The sequence below is a fragment of the Myotis yumanensis genome, unplaced genomic scaffold, assembly GCF_028538775.1.
Source record: "Myotis yumanensis isolate MYYU_CA2020_CCGP unplaced genomic scaffold, mMyoYum1.0.hap1 SCAF_9, whole genome shotgun sequence".
NCBI classification, from domain to species: domain Eukaryota; kingdom Metazoa; phylum Chordata; class Mammalia; order Chiroptera; family Vespertilionidae; genus Myotis; species Myotis yumanensis.
The window spans coordinates 5,506,069-5,527,489 of record NW_027223760.1 but is presented as its reverse complement, the minus strand read 5'-3'; the positions used below and the strand labels follow the sequence as shown (position 1 = coordinate 5,527,489).

Sequence of the window (21,421 nt, the reverse complement as noted above, 5' to 3'; positions counted from 1 at the left end):
CTGGTTGGCTGTGGCCTCTGCAAAAGGCAAAAAATTTTCAATTATAGAAGCTAAATAAATCCCAGATACCTGTTTCCAACCTACACTGGGAGCATGGGTGAAAACAGCAAATAGCCCCTCACCCAGGATGGCCACATGCTCATGGGGTGAGGGTCCCTTCTGGGGGGCTTGACCAGCCTGCAAACAGCCATCAATCTTTCACCTAGGCTGGCCAGGCACCCCAGCGGGACCCCTACCCTGAAGGGGCAGTGGCCAGCCTGAAAACGGCCCACAGCCCCTCACCCAGACTGGCCAGAAACCCAAGCAGGGACCCCCACCCTAAAGAGGTTGTGGCAAACCTGCAAACAGCCATCAGCCCCTCACCCAGGCTGGCCACACCCTCATGGGGTGAGGGTCCTCTCGGGGGGGCTTAGCCAGCCTGAAAACAGCCATCAGCCCCTCACCCATGCTGGCCTGGAACCCCTGTGGGGACCGCTACCCTGAAGGGGCTGTGGCCAGCCTGCAAACAGCCATCAGCCCCTCACCCAGGCTCGCCAGGCACCCCAGGGGGGCCCCCCACACTGAAGAGGCTGTGGCCAACCTGCAATAAGCCATCAACTCTCACCCAGGCTGGCCAGGAAGCCAAGCAGGGACCCCCACCCTGAAGGAGCTGTGGACAGCCTGCAAACAGCCATTAGCCCCTCACCTAGAATGGCCACAACCTTCATTTTCTCTGTCTCTCTCAAAAAGAAAGATGTGTTTGGTTTTGTTTTTGTGTTGTAAAATTTTTGATGACTATTAAATTCTTCTGTAAAGGGCCTGAGTCCAGAAAGGGTAAAAGTAAAGAGGATGGGGAAGGGGTGGATCTAGAGTCTGGAATCCTGAGCAGGGTAGACATCACTGAGAAACCGGGTCATGCAGAGTTTAAAGGTTTCTGAGAAAGCCACCTGTACACTCATCAGCAGCCTCTGTGGTCCTACTGGACCAGATGAGTGGGTGGGGCTGGGAAGGATTACTCTAATAAACACAAGCTCATGCAGAAGGGGAAACCTCTGGGATGCTGAGAGGATGGAATAGGAGGAGGGCAGGAGAAAAGGTGGAGGAAGGAGCAAGGTGTTGTGTGAGATTCCTAGGGCTGACATAGCACAGTACCACAAAGAGCATAGCTTAAAGCCACAGAAACGTATGGTCCCATAGTTCAGGGTGTCAAGCATGAAAAGGTCGGCAAAGCCATGGTCTCCCTGAAGGGTTAGGGGGATCCTCCCTTGCTGGTAGCCAGGTCCTTGTGCTGCTGGCAATCCTTGGAGGTCCTTGGCTGGTGGATTCATAACTCTGATCTCTTGCCTTTTGCATTTTACAAGGAGAAACCAGGCTGTGCCCCCTCAATGTGCTTGGAAACCTCCTCAGCTAAAGACTCAAGTTCATCACTTACAAGCTCTTCTTTCCACCGAGCAGTAGAATCAAATTCAGCATCTTTCCCCCACTTTGTGTCAAGTATCACCTTTCTTCCAGTGTCATTACCAAGGTCCTCACTTTGATCTGAGATCTCACCTTTAATATTCACATTCCCATTGTTAGTTTCTTCAAGGAAAATCTAAAATTTCTGTATCAGGTCCCTCAGCATTCTCCCAGCTTCTGTGCATTACCCTCAATTCCATAACCACTTGCACATTTTACGTATTTTTTAACAACAGCACCCCGTGCTTTTGTACTAACACTAAGCCTATGAAGCAAATACTCCATTTTAAAGACTATGAAAGTGAGTTGCAGAGAGGATAATGTATCCACATGTGGTATCCTGAAAATTACCCCCTTTAAGATTGTCATCCTAATCCTCAGAACCAATGAATATTATCTTATTGCAAATGTGATGAAGTTAATCATTTAGAGATGAGGAGATTGTCTATCTGCGTGGGTACTACATGTAATCACAAAGGTCCCTAGAAGATGGAGGCAAGAAGATCAAAGGAGGAAGAAGGCAATGTGATGATAGCAGCAGAGATTAGAGTGGTGTGGGCACAAGCTATGGATTCTGGAAGCTTCTAGCAGCTAGAAGAGGCAAGAGATGGATTGTCTACTGGAGCCTTCAGAAAGATAAGCCCTAATGATACCATCATTTTATCTCCATAAGACTAATTTCAGGCTCCTGACCTCCAGAACTCTAAGAGAATTCATTAGTATTGCCTCAGGCCACTATATTTTTTAATTTGTTATGGAAGCAATAGGCAACTGGTATAACAAGTTCAATTGTTGATTTGTGGGAGAGTCAGCACAGGATGAGGAGTCTATTATCTCCATCTCCGATACACCTTGACCAGGGATTGAAACTGAGACCTTCTGGTTCTTGGGACAGTGTTCCAACCCACTGTGCATTAATCATAGTGCTTTAATCATAGAAACTATGATGCTTGACTCCAAAAAGAGCTAGTCCTCCCTTCTTGTTGTCTTTCTTAATAGGTCCAGATAACTTTCTTTTTTATTCATCCAAATGAACCTTATAATCCATTATTTGAAGTTTATAATGTGATACTTATCACTTTTGCAATGTTGTAATATGTTTGAGCTTTGAATTTATCTGAATCTTAGCAGCTGAGCTCCACAAGGCAGACTCTGGTAAAAGTTAAAGAAATGTGTTTTTTTAAGTAACCCACAACCTTTGGAAAAATCCACATACATCCACATTGCCATATGTGTATGATGTGAAGAATAAAGTGGTAAAAAGAATAAATGGAAAATGTAACAAAAGAAGCTGTGGTTTTCTCCACATTCATCTTTTTGCGTCTGACTATGTAGAAGGAGCAGCATCCTTGGAGGGGGGAGGGCACCTTCATGGAGTTGCAGGTGGGAACCAGCAGCAGAGAGACAGGTGGCTCACAGCAGAGCTGGGTGTGGAAAGGAGCTCCTAGTGTTGAAGAGCATGGCCAGGTGAACAGTGCAGGAGAAATATGAGGCAACACTCCTATCACACGTCTTCTAGAGGGAGATCCCTCTTAAGTTAGGGTTCAGGGATGGAACTGTTGTGTTTCATATGCTCCTCTGTGGACAATGACCTCAAGCCTGGTACCATTCAAGACCTGTATCCTGTACCCTGTGGATTCTTTTTTTTTTTTTAATTGATTTTAGAGTCAGAAGAAGGGAGAGAGAGAGAGAGAGAGAGAGAGAGAGAGAGAGAGATTGATGTGAGAGAGACACATTAGTAAGTTGTCTCCAATACACCTTGACCAGGGATTGAAATTGAGACCTTCTGGTTCTTGGGACAGTGCTCCAACCCACTGTGCCACAGCGGGTTCTATCTCAAACACTTCGCTCCTCCCTCTAAGGAACTTAACAGTGTACCTGGGGAAATACCTGGAGAAGCAATTGGTTGACCAGGAAAACACCCAAAGCAGCTCCTGGCAAGACAAGTTTCATTCAAGGAATGTGGAGAGTGAAGTGAAACTGGGCAATGGTGGAGCTATTTGGGGCAGGAGATGTGGTTCTGGCTCTGCTCTCAACTTATATATGCAGCCTGTCAAGGTGAGTTTCCTGGGTGTGTGACTCGTAGAGCTGTACAAGGCCCAGTGATTAGAGGGGACCCTTACATGGTTTAATGCTTTGTAATATCATCTTGAAATGCTTCACAGTTTTTCAACCAAGGACCTGGTATTTTCTATTTGTGCACATCCTGGCAAATTACATAGTTGGTCCTGATCTCTGTCTTTATTGGAAGTCAAAAAACTGTCACCTGGGGGCCTTCAATGTAACCCAAGTCATTAACACCAATAATTGGTCCAAGGATATGGTTATTAACACCATAGTTTCCAAAGCCAGCTGCTTCCGTCCATTGGTAACCACCCTATTGTTCACTACTTCCTGTGACATATGGTCCTCTTAGTACCTATCCTGATGCTGAAACATTGATTGATCAAATTTCTCAACCTAGTGAACAAAATCTATCTTATCTAATAAAAGAGAGACATGGTAATTAGCCATACCTCTGCTACCCTTCCAATTGGCTAATCAGGGAGATATGCAAATTAACTGCCAGCCAAGATGGCTGCTGGCAGCCAGGCAGCTGATGCGAACAAGGAGGCTTGCTTGCTCCAGTGATGGAGGAAGCCAGGTTCCCCGCCTGCCTTGCTAGCCTCTCAGCTGCAACTCTAAGCAACATTGTAACACATATAGAAGCTAAACAAAACCCTAGAAACCTGCTTTAGTCAGCAGGGCTTCAGCCAGCAGGACCACAACATTGTTTCAAATACAGAAGGTAAACAAATGCCAGAAACATGCTTTCAGCAGCCGAGGCCTCAGAGCTGGAGCCAAGCCTCAGAGCTAAAGCTGGCCCAGAATAAAACAAGAAAGAAAAAAAGGACAGGTTGGGAGCTTCAGTCACCCACCATTCTGAAAACGGCCCTCAGCCCCTCACCCAGACTGGCCAGGCAACCCAGCGGGGACCCCCACCCTGAAGGGGGTGTGACCAGATGCAAACAGCCATCATCCTCTCATCCAGGCTTGCCAGGCACCCCAGTGGGGACCCCCACCCTGATCCAGGACACCCTTCAAAGCAAACCAGCCGTCCCCCACCCGTGCACTAGGCCTCTATCCTATATAGTAAAAGGGTAATATGCCTCCCAGCACTGGGATCAGCGGAGCAGCGAGGCCTCCCGGCACCAGGATCAGCGTGACAGGGGGAAGTGACCAAACCCCCTGATCGCCCTGCAGCTCTGTGTGTGACGGGGGGCAGGGCCACAACCTCCCTATCCGCCCTGCTCTGTTGGTGACAGGGGAAGGCGCTCCAACCCCCTGATCAGCCCTTCTCTGTGCCTGATAAGGGGGAGCTCCCCAACCCCCTGATCGCCCTGTGGCTCTGTGTGACAGGGTGTGGCGCCCCAACCCCCACCCCCACCCCCCACCCCACGGGCCCTGCTCTCTGTGTGATGGGGTAGAGCCATAACCTCCCCATTGGCCCTGCCCTGAGTGTGACAGTGGCGGCGCCCCAACCCCCTGATCGGCCCTGCTCTGTGCGTGACAGGGGGGAGCTCCCCAATCCCCTGATGGGCCCTGCTCTGTGCATGACAGGGGGCAGCGCCCCAACCCCCTGATCGGCCCTGCTCTGTGCGTGACAGGGGGTGGCGCCGCAACCTCCCTATCGACCCTGCCTTGAGTGTGACAGGGGGCGGTGCCCCAACCTCCCAATTGGCCCTACCCTGAGCATGACTAGAGGTGGCATCGTAACCTCCCAATCCACCCTGTTCTGTGCATGACACGGGGCGGCGCCCCAACTCCCCAGTCGGCCCTGCTCTGAGCCCAACCCAGGGCTGCACCTAGGGATTGGGCCTGCCCTCTGCCACCTGGGATCACGCCTAAGCCAGCAGGTCATTATCTTCTGAGGGGTCCCAGACTGTGAGAGGGCACAGGCCAGGCTGAGGACCCCCCTCTCCCCGCCGAGTGCACAAAGTTTTGTGCACCAGGCCTCTAGTATATATATATAATGTTAAGCAGCCATGCAATCATCCAACCAGCCAGAGGGTATGACGTGCACTAACCACCAGGGAAAAGACGTTCAGCAGAGGAGCTGCTGAACTGCCATGACTTGGCAGCTGCAGTTCTTGGGTGACACAACCTGGAACCAGAGAGGAAGGAGCTCTTACACTCCAGGACCCCTCAGGGGATGACAGAGAGCTGGTTTCAGCCCATCCCTGCAGGATGGATCCCACTCACTCTGCAGATGCCCTTCAAGCCCGTGGTGCAGCCCCAAGTGTGGGCAGGAGGGGAGGGACCATGGGAGGTTGGCTCCAGGACATGTCTGCCTGTCCAACCCAGTCCTGCCTTGCCATCCACCTTCTAATTAATATCCTTTCAATGTGCACGAATCCGTGCACTGGGTCACTAGTATATAATAAAAACTCAGTATTTTTATGGTGATGGTTCATGGTTCATGGTTCACTAGAAAATCTTGTGAACCATGAGAACCTGTATCTCACCTAAAAACAATTTTCAGAGCCTAATGGATCCATCCACTGGTAAATCTAGAGTAAGCTGACTCTGTCTGGTTCTGGAGTGAGAGAAGGTAGGAAGATTAAGAGGGAAAGTTGCATCTATTCCTCAGGTGCATGTTTAGTTGTCAGGTCATACAAACTTTCAATCTTGCAAGACCCATATGAAAAAAACAAAAAACAGAGAGCGTGCATGTTTACTGGAGAATATTTTTCCAAGCCTCCTCTCCTCTTTTCTCCATGGCTCCCAGTGGTTTAGACTACTTTGGCTTTGTAACTGAGTCCTGTTACTTTCTAAATGATTAACATGAGACCTTCCTGAAAGAATAGACCCAAAACCCATATTGGGCCATCCCTAGTGAACACCTGAGGATTCACGAAGTCACATACTCAACTTCCTTCTTCCAGAATGACCCCACAGTCTCCCACTATACCAGGGAAGATGACAGACACTGTGCCTGGCTTTCTGGGCAAGGTTTAGGCCCTTTAATAGGGCGTTTTGGATCCACCACTATAACCCAAAACACCCACTATAGCTTTGGAAATTTGGGTGTGAGATTGGGCACAAGGAGGAAAAGGTTTCAATTTGGCTAATCTGAAGCACTCACTAAATTAGGGGCAATATGACTGTCTTTTTAAAGGCAAACAGTTCCTCTACTGACTCCACCCCATCTGTGCTTCCTGGCTCAGCGGGTTAAAAGGATGCAAACACTTCATCCTCACAGTCAAAGCAAAAGCCCACACACAAAGAGATTCTTTGGAGAAAACCTGAGAGCTCATCAACTCGTGGTAAAGAAGGTGAGTCTGGCTGAGAAGGGGTCCTGAGTGGAACAGCTGTGAGGTCCGTAGTTTCAGGGAGTGTGCAGAGCATGGGTTCTGGCTCAGGAGAGACCTGGTTCTGTGCCAGCAGCACAGTGGGGGGTGGAGTGCTTTCAGAGGGTAGTGGCACATGGTAGAGAGGGGAGTCAGGAGTTTTATTAGCACAATGTTACACGTCTCATTTAAACAGGACACATTTGTGCTTACTTGTGCACCTTCATGCATTTGCTGCTGTGATAGACACTGAGGGCTGCCTGATAAGTCCTCCTCTTCCCTGGACAGGTAATGAGTGCCCCCAAGGCAGTTCTTTAGAGCTCAAAGGCAATTTGGAGACAACCCTGTCTAACTCCCTCTTTTTACTGAAAAAGAAGCGGGATCCCAGGGTGTTATGACTCTAGGGGTTGCCCACACCACTAAGGGCAGAGAAAATCTAAACTGCAGGTTGCTGAATCCTTCCCATCATTTAGTAGAAACTGTGACCCCAGTAGTGTGACATGTGAGGTGAGGAGAGGGTGTTGTGGGGAGAGGGTTGGCTATTCTGGAGAAACAATGTATGTGAAACCCTCCTGTTAACTTCCCTGTTACAGGCTTCCTGCCAGTTCTCCATTCTGTAAAGAGTGTGGACTTCCTTCCCTGTCCTCTCTTGATCTAACTCTCACTCTATGGGATTTTAGAATCATGGGCCTGAGAAGAAACTAAGAAGAGGCTGTTGTGTGCAGTGGTTAGGAGGGAAGTGGTAGTCAGACAGACTTTGAATTGGATCCCTTCTCTGCCTGATAACTGTTGGCACTGTGACCATGGGCAAATGCCTAAGTATTTTTGAGCCACATCAATGTCCTTATTTTAAAAGTTAGAAAAATAAAATTAGCATTTTGGGGCAGTACGTGAGATAATGTATAAGACATTTTTCAGGGTGCTTAGTAGAGAATATTCAATAGTGGTTTTATTACACAGGTTAAAATTTTTATTGTGGAAAAATTTTTAACTTATTCAATGATAAAGAGACTAGTACAAGGAACTTCCATGTACCTACACCAGTCTTCAATGATTACCAATAGATGCCAATTTTGTTTCATCTATGTACCCACTACTCCCTACCCACCCCACATTTTTTGAAGCATTCATCAGACATTGTTTCAGTAAATATTTGAAACCATTTAAAATATTAACATAATCAGGCTTCAAAAAGCAAGTAGAAATTTTAGAAAATTGCCAGTTGCATACAGATTTCTCTGGTTGTCTCATAATTTAAAAAATTGTTTGAAGTCAGATCCAAATAAGATCCATAAATTGCAATTGTTTGATTTCTCTTAAATTTATCTTAATATGTAGGTTTCCAACCTTCCCTATTACTTTCTGGGAAATTTCTCTGGTGAGAAAAAGGAAGTCTTTCATCCAACAGAACTAGGCAAGGTACATTTTGTTGATTTCATCCTCACGGTGTGATTTCACCTGCTCGTCTAGTTCTGGTGTTTTGTGTGAATTTATGTTAAAGGAGACATTTGATCAGATTCAGGTCTGACTGTTTTTTGGTGGGAATACTTCATGGGTGCAGCTGTCAACTTCCATCAGAAGGCTTGATCCTTTCCCTTTTTTTGTCTATGTTCAGAACAATGAAATGCTTTCCTCGCAGGCTCCCAATGGGGTTATGGACTACTTTTAAGAAGAAAGCCTTGCCCTGACCAGTTTGGCTCAGTGGATAGAGCGTCGGTCTGCGGACTCAAAGGTCCCAGGTTCGATTCCGGTCAAGGGCATGTACTTTGGTTGCAGGCACATCCCTGGTAAGGGGTGTGCAGGAGGCAGCTGATCGATGTTTCTCTCTCATTGATGTTTCTAACTCTCTATCCCTCTCCCTTCCTCTCTGTAAAAAATCAATAAAATATATTTAAAAAAAGAAGAAGAAGGCCTTTCTATGAACTCATGGATTTCAACATATTTGATACATTTGATTCATTGGAATTATTATTGATACTCAAATTGTCCCATCTTTGTCCAGTTGGATTCTCTTAAAGTTCACTCATAAGTCCTTTTGATAAATTCCTTGAGATTTTTTAGAGCATCCTGGCTTTCTAGTTGACAAGAGAAATTGTCAACTCAGATATTTCCTGCCTACTCCTAAAATCAATACTTGCTCCTTAGAGCCCTAATTGTTTGGTGGGAAATGAATGGCATTTGAAGACTACACTCTGGGCACTAAGGGTGCTCTCTGTCACTGGGCTCATCATTAACTCTATGCCTTTTCAATGGACTTAAAGTACACACACACACACACACACACAAAACACTAAAAATAGGATTTTTTTGGAAAAATTTTTTAATTCAGGTTTTGAATTTTTTGGGGGGCGGTTGAGGGGGCCTTAGTACAATCCTTCTAGATATGGACAATGAAATTATTGCATTTTCAAGTTACTTAGACCAATTTCTTATGTGGTTTATCCACCATATAAAATGCAATTAGATTTGTTTGTTTCATTTGCTTTCAATATCTTAAAACATAACTTTTGTTGTCTAATTATGTAAACTACCTACATGATTTCAAGATCAAAGCTATGAAACCTTAGTGTAACAAAGACATCTAGTTTCCAGCTTCTGTCCCTGTCACCTCTACCCTGCTTCTCCCATTCTCATGTAAATAATGTTTTGTTGGTTTAGTTTTCAGAGTATCCTGCTATTACCTTTTCATATATATGAAAAAATATATATTATGTTTTATATATGTAATTCATATTCCTCTTATTAGAGAAATGGTAGGTAAATTCTACATTATTTTCTTCACTTTGTTTTTCTGTTTTGCTTTGTTTCACTTAATGATACATCCTGGAGATCTCTCCATGCTGGTACATAGAGACACATCTCACTCCTTTTCACAGTTGGACAATACTTCACTGTAATATATGTGAATATACCTTAGTTTATTCCTACAAATGGCCATTTTATAGGTTTTTGGCTTTTTGCTTTTACAAAGCATGAAGCAATAAATAGATTTATGCATTTTTTTCTATATTTTTTGTCAGTGTAGTTTAGGAAGAATCCTAAAATTGGGGATTGACAATCAAAGGGAAAATGCATATTTACTTTTGCAGCACAGTGCTGACTTCTCTGTAGAGTTTGGACTGTTTTTCCATTCTCACCAGCCATGCAGGAGAGGCCCTGCTTTTGCCATACCTTTACCTAAAGATTAGGCCAGCAAATGTTTAAATTGTTGCCAAACCTGGAGGTGAGAAATAGTATCTCACCTCATAAATAGAGTTGTAATTTTAATTTATTTTACTTTTTGTGCTTTAATTTATTTTCCCTATTATGAGTGTATGTTAATATATTTTGATATATTCAAGACACACTTTAATTTCTTTTTCTCTGGGTGTTTATTCCTATATCTTGGTCCATTTTCTATTGAGTTGTAGGGTTTTTGTTTCTGTTCTTCTTAAATTTTTTAAATTTTATTTTCTTTTTTAAAGTATTACAAATAGTAGTACATATGTCTTCTTCTTTTCCCCGTTGACCTTCCCCTGGCCTCCCCTATCCTGGCACAAGCTCTTACCCAAACCCTCAGTGTCTTCTGTACACTTGCTATGTTTATATGCATACATATAAGTCCTTCGATTGATCTTTTACACCTATAACAGAAATATTCACCCCTTTAATATAAGTTGGAAAATGTTTCTTTCTCTGGTGTGGCATTTTTGCTTATTTTGTCTATGATTTTTTTATCCTACATATGTGTGAGATTTTCATGTAATCATACTTATTAATCCTTTTCCTTATTCTTTTTCAAATCTTATAAATATTTTCCCTATTTTACAAAAAAAAAATTACCCATGTTTTTTTCTATTGTTTATATGGATTAGTTTTTTACATTTAAACTTCTAATCGATCTGGAACTTGAATGGCATGAGGGAATAAATGTAGTTTTATCTTTTTCCAAATGGTTTACAGTTACCCCAAAGTTGCTTTATTAGTCCATCTTCCTCCCATTTATGTGAGATGCTGCCTTACTGAATCTAACTGTAACATAATGGAATGGAATATAAATGAATAGAGTCTGATTAATTTGGTCTATTTCTTAATTTTATGCTTTTATTTCACTGTTCTCTCTATCCATGAACCAACATCATAGTGCTTTAATCATAGAAACTATGATGCTTGACTCCAGAAAGAGCTAGTCTTCCCTTCTTGTTGTTTTTTTTTTTTTTAATATATTTTTATTGATTTCAGAGAAGAAGGGAGAGGGAGTGAGAGATAGAAATATCAATGATGAGAGAGAATCCTTGATCGGTTGCTTCCTGCATGCCCCTCACTGGGGATTGAGCCTACAACCCAGGCATGTGCCCTGACCGGGATTCGAACTGTGGCCTCCTGGATCATAGGTTGATGCTCAACCACTGAGCCATGCCAGGGGCTGTTTTTCTTAATAGGTACAGATAACTTTCTTTTTCATTCATCCAAATGAACCTTATAATCCATTATTTGAAGTTTATAATGTGATACTTAACTTTATAAGCCACTGTTTATCACTTGCATGAAAAAAGATACAGACCCAAAAAATTAACTTTAGTTATATAAAATCATGTTAGGGAAGTATCTATTTTTTTTCTTCATACAAAGACTTTATAATCCACTTTTTATCACTTATAGAGGAAAATCTTATGATCAAAATTCCCGTAATGCGTCATCCTAGTATTTCTGAAATAAATCATAAAATCATCAGGTATTACTTTTTTAGTGTCAAATAATTTATTTAAAAAGTTTGTATTAATATTTCCAAATGAGACACATCTTTAGCTTTACTTATTGGTGAAGTCTTTGGTAGCCTTTGGGATCACTATAACACTTGATTCATATAAGAATTGAAAGATTCCCCTCTTTTTTTAATATGACCAGAAATAGCTCACATCACATTGAGATGATCAGATCCTTAAAGCCTGAAGTGAGTTCCCCTGTGAAAGGATCTGGACCATGTACTCTTTTATGGGGAGACTCTGCTCTATTATTTCTTCCATAATAATTGAACTGTGTCATCTCTCCATTCTTATAATGAGTAATAGATCATTACAAATTTTCATGGAGGAAAAGAACGAAGAAAAGGGGTTGGGAATGGTTCCCACTTAGCTAAGTTGACTTTTCTCCACTCTCCTCCCTTCATAAGGTCTTGTGGAAGCCTAAAGCACAGAACCTCTTGAAACAAACATGGCTGGTCTTCAGGACAACACTCTGAGGATTGTTCTGGTGGGGAAAACGGGAAGTGGGAAAAGTGCAACAGGAAACACCATCATTGGGAGCAGAAAATATGATTCTAAAATTGCTCCCCACGCTGTTACCAAGGAATGTCAGAAAGAAGTGCGACACTGGAAGGGGAGGAACCTTCTTGTTGTGGACACCCCAGGGCTCTTTGACACCAAGGAGACACTGGAGACCACCTGTGAGGAAATCAGCAGGTGTGTCCTCTTCTCCTGCCCTGGGCCTCATGCCATCATCCTGGTACTACAGCTGGGCCGCTACACGGAGGAGGAGCAGAGAACGGTTGCATTGATCAAGGCCATCTTTGGGGTGGCGGCCATGAAGCACATGATCTTGTTGTTCACTCGCAAAGATGATTTGGATGGTAAGACACTGAGTGACTTTTTAGACGAATCAGATGGGAACCTACAAAACATCATCAAGGAGTGTGGGTCCCGCTGCTGTGCCTTCAATAACAAGACTGCAGATGAGGCTGAGAAGGAAGCTCAATTGCAGGAGCTGGTGGAGCTGATAGAGGAAATGGTGCGGAAGAATGAAGAGGCTTACTTTTCTGATGACATATACAAGGACACAAATGAAAAGCTGAAACGCCAGACAGAAGCCTTGAAGAAAATCTATGCTGAGCAATTGGATAAGGAAATTAAACTAACAGAAAAGCAATGTGATCCGGGAAAAATATCACAGGAAGAAAAAGAGAAAAAAATAAAAGTCCTAAAGATGAAGTATGAAGAACAAATTAAAGATATAAGGGAACAAGCTGAAAAGAATATATTTGCAGATATTGTACAAAGGATTAGAAATATGCTTTCAAGTCTATGGCATAGGTTTTTCAAATAGTGTATATTTTCTTTTTTTCTTTTTAATTTGCCATGATATGTTAATGTAGTAGATTGTATTTTCAAAAAAAAGGTTATAACAGTATCTTCTATCCAACCTATTCTTCTTATTATCTGAGCTTGCTTTTCCTTTTGTTGAGTTATATGGGTCTGTGCCACTGCCTTGCAATTCCATGGACTTTGTGACTGATTTGGCAAATAGTGGATGGCTGTGACTTCTAAAGTTAGATAGGGAGGATGCCTCCTTGTTCTCTGGGGTATGCGCCCTTGTCACTTGGCCACCATGTGGTGAGGAAGCCCAAGTTGTCCATCGAGTCCACATGAAGAGGACATGAAATCACTGGCGCACTCCCCTGGCTGCTCTTCCATCTACAGCAGAAACTACTTGCCAGCCATGCAAGTGAGGCAACATGGAAGCAGATTCTCCAGCTGCCAACCAAGCCACCTCAGATGAAGCTGCAAAGAACAAGGATGGGCCATCCCCACTGCATCCTGCCCAGGTTTCAAAAGAAAAATAAATGACTGTTGTTGCTTTAAACCACTAGGCTTCGGGATGGTTTGTTATGCAGTGACAGCTAACCAGAGCATCCTCCCATCATTCCCCACCAATCCCCACAGTGCCAACAAACTGAAGAAGCTAGAAAATGGCATAATCATAAAATAATACATTATGGAGATTTCACAGGCTCAATTTAGGCCAATTCAAATGAGAAACCCTTCATATATCAGTGTTAGCACCACTGTTGATGCACATTATTTTAGTCCATGTGTCTGATCCCCTTGTTAGTGAAGCAGCAGGCTTCTCCAGCAAGATGGTTCTGTTGTCCATGTGAGGCAGGATAATAAGAAGCTAGGAAAATTCCTGGGCAAGTGGGGAAACTGAGACAAGAAAATTAAATAAGATCAGTCTGTTTGGGTGTCTTGCAGCCAGCTTGCGAATCACAAAACTTTATCTTTACCAACCAAGGACACTTGAGAGCAAATGGTTTATATTCTCCTCTCTAACCAGAGGATAGATAGCTTACATCATCCTGGTCTTGGAAGTAGAGCACAAAGATCCAGTAAAGCCATTTGTGCCAGCTAAACCCAAGGGTAGATGAAGTCAGGGAACAAATAACAAAAACCCATTAAAGCCAGACAGACCTCAGATAAAAGTAAAACAGATCAAAGAATAATTCCAAACTCCGCCATACACTCATTTTGGTGCATCAGCATATACAATAGCACCTGGAAAGCTGATAAAAAAACAAAAACAAAAATCAAGGGATAGGGATAGAAAACCCTCAGGACAAAAGCTCACTGCTTTAGCCATAACCGGTTTGGCTCAGTTAGAGCACTGGCCTGAGGACTCAAGGGTCCCGGGTTTGATTCCGGTCAAGGGCATGTACCTTGGTTGCGGGCACATACCCAGTAGGGAGTGTGCAGGAGGCAGCTGATCAATGTTTCTCTCTCATCAATGTTTCTAACTCTCTATCCTTCTCCCTTCCTCTCTGTAAAAAATCAATAAAATATATTTTTTAAAAAATAAAAAATAAATAAAAAAGCTCACTTCTTTAGAGCAGGCTCATGCCCCTTTCCAGGCATGAACTTTTTTTAAAAAAATATATTTTATTGTTTTTTTACAGAGAGGAAGGGAGAGAGATAGAGAGTTAGAAACACTGATGAGAGAGAAACATCGATTAGGTGACTCCTGCACACCTCCTACAGGGGATGTGCCTGCAACAAAGGTACATGCCCTTGACCGGAATTGAACCTGGGACTTTTCAGTCCACAGGCCGATGCTCTATCCACTGAACCAAACCAGTTAGGGCCAGGTATGAACTTTTTATTTCTTTTTAAATGCTAAGGTTCCCCATGAGAGACTTGCAGTCAGCAGAATAGTGGGCAGTGGCAGCTGGACCCAGGCTCAGCCCTTGATCCTGTCTCCAAGGCCCCCTTTTCCCTGACTTCCCAGGGAGCTGAAGCAGACCAGCCTTGGCTCAGTTCTTTCCTATAACATTTCTAGAGCCAAAGCAGCCCCACCTAGGCGCTCTGCTGTGGCTTCTTCTACCCTAAACCCTTCTTTTATTTCACTGACGGCAGCTTTAATAAACATACTCTCAAAATCACCTAGACTTGTGTTTTGAAATCTTTCCTGCACCAAATCAAGAACCCACACACTATGGGGTAAAAAGGAGGACATATCTAATACTGTCAACAATAAAGATTAATTTAGAAAAAAAAAAAAAAGGAAAAGAACCCAAACACTACAGGCCAGCCTGAGGCAGATCCACTTTGGGCCGGTCCCTGTCCAGTAACACATGGGCATCTGGGAGTTATGAAATTTTCTTACTGTTTTTTCCCTCTTTCCTTTTTAAGGTACCTAACTTTAAATATCTATTAAAACATTAACTTAAGAATATCTTCTCTGCCAAATATTTTTCCTTTGCCTCTGCAGATCCATCCTTTGCCCTCCTTTACCCTAGTTCTTTGCCCCAGGAGGCTGACCTATGTGGATCACATTGTTACCCAACCCAAAGGTTCTCCACCTGGATGGTGTACCTGACTCAGCCCAGCTACATAATTTTTTCAAATCTGGCAGGCAAGTGCAGAGAATATTTGCCTTTGGGCCACCCAAGACAAGCCTTGTAAGTAAATTTCTTAGCTTATTAAACTACCACCTACCCATTTGCCATGGCCTGCTTCTCTTTTGAGTCTCTCCCTGCCCTCTGTATGGGGGCCAGTTGCAGATTACTCCCAGGAGTTTTGGAACCAACATGTGATTTTTAACAGCAGTCTCATCTATGTTTTTAAGAAAATATAAAAAATGAAGTATCGCCCTAACCGGTTTGGCTCAGTGGATAGAGCATCAGCCTGCAGACTCAAGGGTCCCAGGTTCGATTCTGGTCAAGGGCATGTACCTTCGTTGCAGGCACATACCCAGTGGGGAGTGTGCAGGAGGTAGCTGATCAATGTTTCTCTCTCATTGATGTTTCTAACTCTCTATCCCTCTCCTTTCCCTCTCCCTTCTTCTCTGTAAAAAAAAATCAATAAAATATATTTAAAAAATAAATAAATAAATAAAAATAAAAAATGAAGTATCTGAAAAATGAAGGCTCTCCAACATCTCCTGAGGGGTCCTGGATTGTGAGAAGGTGCAGGCCAGGTTGAGGGACATCACTGGTGCACGATTGGGGCAGGGGAGGGGCTGCAGGAGGGCCCCAGGGTGTGTCTGGCCCATCTCACCCAGTCCAGATCTGGGCTGGCCGGCCAGGGAAGGAGCCCAACAGGTTAGCCAGTCTAAGAGGGACTGTGGGAGGAATCCAGGCCATATCCAGTTCATCTCGCCCAGTCCCCATTGAACAGACCCCAGCAGGAAGCTAACCCTGTGGTGGTCAGTGAGCATCATAGTGACTGGTCGAACGGTCAAAGGGTTGGAGGGACAATTAGCATATTAGGCATATATATATATGGTGTCCCAAAATTCGAATTTTATGCCATTTGTGCCATAAAGTGTTGCCAATGAAAAAAAAAAAAGATAGTGTGACAGCTGACAGTTCAGGGTTATTCAAAATGGAGTGCTACATGAAAGAACAATACGTTTTCATTGTTAAGCAATATTTTAAAAATAACGAAGGTTTGGCAGCTACACTTCGCAATTTTTGTGCAAAATATGGTCGGAATAGTGATTTAACTTCATCAGTTGTGATGAGATTAATTAAAAAATTTAGGGAGACAGGATAAATTAGTGATCTTAAATACTCTGGCCATCCTTCAACAAGTCGTTCAACACAAAACATCAAAGCAGTTTGTGAGTGTTACTGAGAGTCCAGGGACATCAATCTGGCACCATGGTCAAGAATTGGACATTTTGAGAAGCTCTCAGAGGACATTTACCTGATATGCTATTCCATACATAACCCTATACTGTATACTTTATGAATCAATAAAAAATTTATAATTTTTCATTATAAACCTGTGTTTTCTATCAAAATTATTTCTTGCATGAATTTTGGGACACCCTATATATATATATAGTGGGGCCTTGACTTACGAGTTTAATTTGTTCCATAACAGAGCTCGTAACTCAAATTACTCGTATGTCACATCAAAAAGTGGATGAGTGAGACACATGATTCTGGGCTGATGTTGTGGCATTCACTGTGACGTTCGCTGCACCAACTAGCGGTGGGGTATCTGAAGCTGACTCATAACCCGAATTTTAGTTCACAACTCAAAGCAAAAAATCGGCCAAGAGATGGCTCATATCTCGAAAAACTCGTTAGTCGGGACACTCATAAGTCAAGACCCCACTGTATATATATATTGAACTCACAGAAGGAGAAACTAAAAAAAAAAAAAAAATCCCATTTACCATTGCAACAAAAAAATTAAGATAAACTTAGCCCTAGCCGGCTTGGCTCAGTGGATTGGAGCGTCAGCCTTCGGACTGAAGGGTCCCAGGTTCGATTCTGGCCAAGGGCACATACCAGTAGGGGGCATGCAGGAGGCAGCCAATCGATGATTCTCTCTCATCATTATGTTTCTATCTCTCCTTCTCTCTTCCTCTCTGAAATCAATATATATATATATTTTAAGAAAGAATAAACTTGTACTCCCTTTGGCAGCACATATACTAAAATTGGAATGATACAGAGAAGATTAGTATGGCCCCTGTGCAAGGACGACACGCAAATTTGTGAAGCATTGCATATTTTTTAAAAAAAGAATAAACTTAACTAAGGAGGTCAAAGGCCTGTACTCAGAAAATTACAGGACATTGAAAAAAGAGATAGAGGAAGACAGAAACAAATGGAAGAATATACCATCCTCATGGATTGTAGGATCAACATCAGTAAAATATCCATACTACATTAGCAATCTATAGATTCAATGCAACCCCCATTAAAATACCAATGGCATATTTCACAGACCTAGAGCAAACTCTCCAAAAATTTGTATGGAATTAAAAAAAAAAAAAAGACCCCGAATGGCCATAGCAATCTGGGGAGGGAGAACAAAGTTGGAGGGATCACAATACCAGATATAAAGCTATACTACAAAGATACTGTTCTCAAAACTGCCTGGTACTGGCACAAAAACAGACATAGACAAAGGTAACAGACCAGAGAACCCAAAAATCAACCCAAGCCATTGTGCTCAATTAATATTTGACAAAGGAGGCAAGAGCATACAATGGAATCAAGACAGTCTCTTCAATAAATAATTTTGGGAAAATTGGATGATACTTACAAAAAAATGAAACTAGACCACCAACATACACCATACACAAAAATAAACTCAAAATTAATAAAAGACTTAAATGTAACACAGGAAACCATAAAAATCTTAGAAGAATCCATAGTCAGCAAACTATCAGACATATTTCATAGCATCATCTTTACTGATACAGCTCCTAGGGCAATGGAAACTAAGGATAAAGTAAACAGATGGGACTACATCAAAATAAAAAGCTTCTGCACAGCAAAATAAACCATTAAGAAAAGAATAAGAAAGGCAACTACATGGGAGAACATATTTACCAATGTATGATAAGAGCTTAATCTCCAAAATTTACAGGTTACTGATACAACTTAACAATAGGAAGATAAATAATCTAATCAAATAAAGGGCAAAGGACCTAAATAGACACTTTTCAAAAGAGGACGCACAGAAGACCAAGAGACATATGATAACATTCTCAAAGTCACTAATCATCCGAGAGATACAAATCAAAATGACAATGAGGTACTATCTTACACCTGTCAGAATGGCTATCATCAACAAACGACAAGTGCTGTCAAAGATCTGAAGGAAAAAGGAACCCTCATGCACTGCTGGTGGGAATAGAGACTAGTGCAGCCACTGTGGAAAACAGTTTTGAGTTTCCTCAACAAATTAAAAATGGAACTCCCATTTTACCCAGTAATCCCATTTCTAGGAATATATCACAAGAAATCAGAAACACCAGTCAGAAAGGATATATGCACCTCTATGTTCAAGCAGCACAATTTATAATAGCTAAGATTTGGACAATGCCTAAGCGCCCATCAGTAGATGAATGGATTAGAAAACTGTGGTACATCTATACAATGGAATACTATGCTGCTGTAAAAAAGAAGGAACTCTTACCATTTGCAACAGCATGGATGGACCTGGAGAGCATTATGCTAAGCGAAATAAGCCAGTTGGCGAAAGATAAATATCATGTGACCTCACTCATTTGTGGAATATAATGAACAACATAAACTGATGAACAAAAATAGAGCCAGAGTCATAGAGGCATCAAACAGACTGTCCAACATAAGAGTGAAGGCATGGAGGATGGTAAGAGATCAACCAAAGGACTTATATGCATGCATATAAGCAGAGCCAATGAACACAGACAGTATGGGGTTCATGTCATTTGCTTGGGGATGGGAGTGAGTGGGGAGAAGTCAATGGAAGAAAAAGAGACTTATGTAATACTTTAAACAATAAAGAATTTTTTAAAATAAAAGAAAAAGTATTTTCCAGTGAGGATTAACAAAACAAAAAAAAATGACATAGAAATCATAAGAACTAGTAAGAAATGAAGAATTCAATATCTGAAATGAGTAATACACTGGAATGAATCAAACACAGGTTATACGAAGAAGAAATCAAATCAGTGATTGAGAAGATAAGGGAGCCATGTGGGGCCATCTGACAACCAAAGATAAGAGGCCAAAAGAGTCAGACTCAGCAGATTCCCTCCCTGTGCCGCCCCCTCCACTCCAACCCCCCCCCCCCCCCCCACACACACACACACACACACCCTAAAGAGAACTTCCTGGTCTACCTAGAGAATGAATCAGAAAACAAAATGCAGGTCAGGTCTGGTCTCCATTGGCTAAAAGGGAGGGAAGACAGTCTGTTTCCTCTGCTTCAGAAAGAAAAAATAATATTAGGAAGTGGTCACAACTGGCCCAAGGGAGAGCGGAGAGTCTGTTTCCTGTGTTTCCAAAGAAAAATGTATTAGTATGAAGTGCACATGATAGGCCAAAATTGAGAGAGGGCAGTTTGTTTCCTTTTTTTGAAAAATAAAAATAATAGTAGGGAATGGTCTCATCCTGAAAGAGACCAGCCCCTTTCCTTTTGGTGAAGGAGTTAATTGATGAAGTGTCACCCACGGTTTCTCCCTCCTGGATGTGGGGGGATAAGCTCTTCCTCTTCTAAAGGACAACAGTCAGCTTGGTGCAGGAATGCTCAGGGCTGCCTGTGGGACCCTCCCTGTGACTTCCCAAATCTCCAGTGAAGAAGCTAAAGGCCACAGAATGCTTTGTACACATTGTCATTGTGGAAACCAGCTAAAGAAGTGAAGTTCAAAACAGACAGAGGGCAGTGACACATGATTGAGAACATAAAGCAAGAGGAAGTGAGCTCAGGAAGTTCCCCAAAAGAACAAGAAATATTTGGGACTCTATGCTGTGGAACTGTCCCTTGAACCAATTATCCCAAATCTCCATAGGTTATGATGACACATATTTAGTGAGTGTCTCTTGTACATGAGGAATTTGTACAAAATGCTGAGCAAGGAGGAGCCCCCTGACACCCACTATTGAGGAGGAAACTGGTCTTGCAAGCCCTGTCAGGCCATAAAAACTGAACAATGCACTGCCCTGAGGGTGGGGGGCAGGTCATTATCGCTGGCCCCAGAACAGATCATCTGGTATGACCTGGGAACCCCCAACACCTGGGGGCCTTTCTGTAAGCCCACAAGGGGGAGGAACCATATCTGCAAGACAAAGACCCCAGAAGATGATAAAAAGCGAAGCCTCTGTATGTTACTTCACTCTGATTTGGAAATTACTCCCAGAGTCCACTAGACACTAGTGTTAATAAATGGGTTCCTCCCTTTATCTAGGAAGCGTGCTTGGCATTTCTTTGCTTTTCTGTAACATATGGTTCCCTGACCGAGAAGCTAACCGCGTTTTGTTTAGCCTCCGGTGAGTGGACAAGGATTGGGGCCCAGAGGCGCAGGACAGGCCTCCAGAAGGCACCCACTGCTGATTTTAGCAGAATTGAACCTGGGGGAACTCCAGGCGCTCCCAAACCTCAGCCCAGGACCCAGCCGGCATCTGGAGAAAGTGGACAGACACCTCTGACCCTGTTGACAGAATCTGTAAGGTAGGGGCCCTAGTCAGTCAGGCCTACTCCAAGTAAGTAGAAGGAGGAGCTTGATCACCTCCCCAGAAGTCATAGGACTTTGTCAGGCAATCAGGAATCAGGACTCCGGAGGTGAGTGAATTCAGATTCTATTAAGGACTTATGGTTCATTCTTCTGTTTGTTTGTGTGGGACTAGCCAATTTGCTACCAAGAAGTGGGGGCTGGACGCAGCCTTAACTCCTCTGGTAGGTTCTCACTGAGAAGTCGGTTGAGAATTCTGGTCTGGGGCATGGGTGCCATGCCCATCTGGAGTTGGGCATTATCTGCTCAGCTCCAGTCTGGGCTATTCTGAGAGAGTGATTAACTGGTCTGTGTGAAAGCGAAAGCTACTTTGATTTTCTGTTCCTGTTAGCTCATCTGGTAAAAACGTTTGATTTGCTGAAAGCTGAACCCATGATGGTCTTCAG

At 43.0% G+C, this 21,421-nt stretch overlaps 1 protein-coding gene and 1 non-coding gene across 2 annotated transcripts; both read left to right on the top strand.

The window, feature by feature from the left end:
* The first annotated feature begins 6,653 nt into the window (after window positions 1-6,653).
* Window positions 6,654-13,388, top strand: LOC139016093 (GTPase IMAP family member 7-like). Its single transcript, XM_070423705.1, has 2 exons — window positions 6,654-6,752; window positions 11,920-13,388. The coding sequence occupies exon 2, from the start codon at window positions 11,961-11,963 to the stop codon at window positions 12,846-12,848; it is 888 nt and encodes a 295-aa protein (XP_070279806.1). The 5' UTR covers window positions 6,654-6,752; window positions 11,920-11,960; the 3' UTR covers window positions 12,849-13,388.
* Window positions 13,389-17,438: 4,050 nt separating this feature from the next.
* Window positions 17,439-17,545, top strand: LOC139017177 (U6 spliceosomal RNA). The gene has a single exon (XR_011472828.1). It is a non-coding gene; the product is annotated as a U6 spliceosomal RNA (small nuclear RNA).
* The last annotated feature ends 3,876 nt before the right edge of the window (window positions 17,546-21,421 follow it).

Coding starts and splice junctions, on each gene's coding strand:
- LOC139016093 (XM_070423705.1), top strand. CDS start 11,961: ATGGCTGGTCTTCAGGACAACACTCTGAGGATTGTTCTGGTGGGGAAA.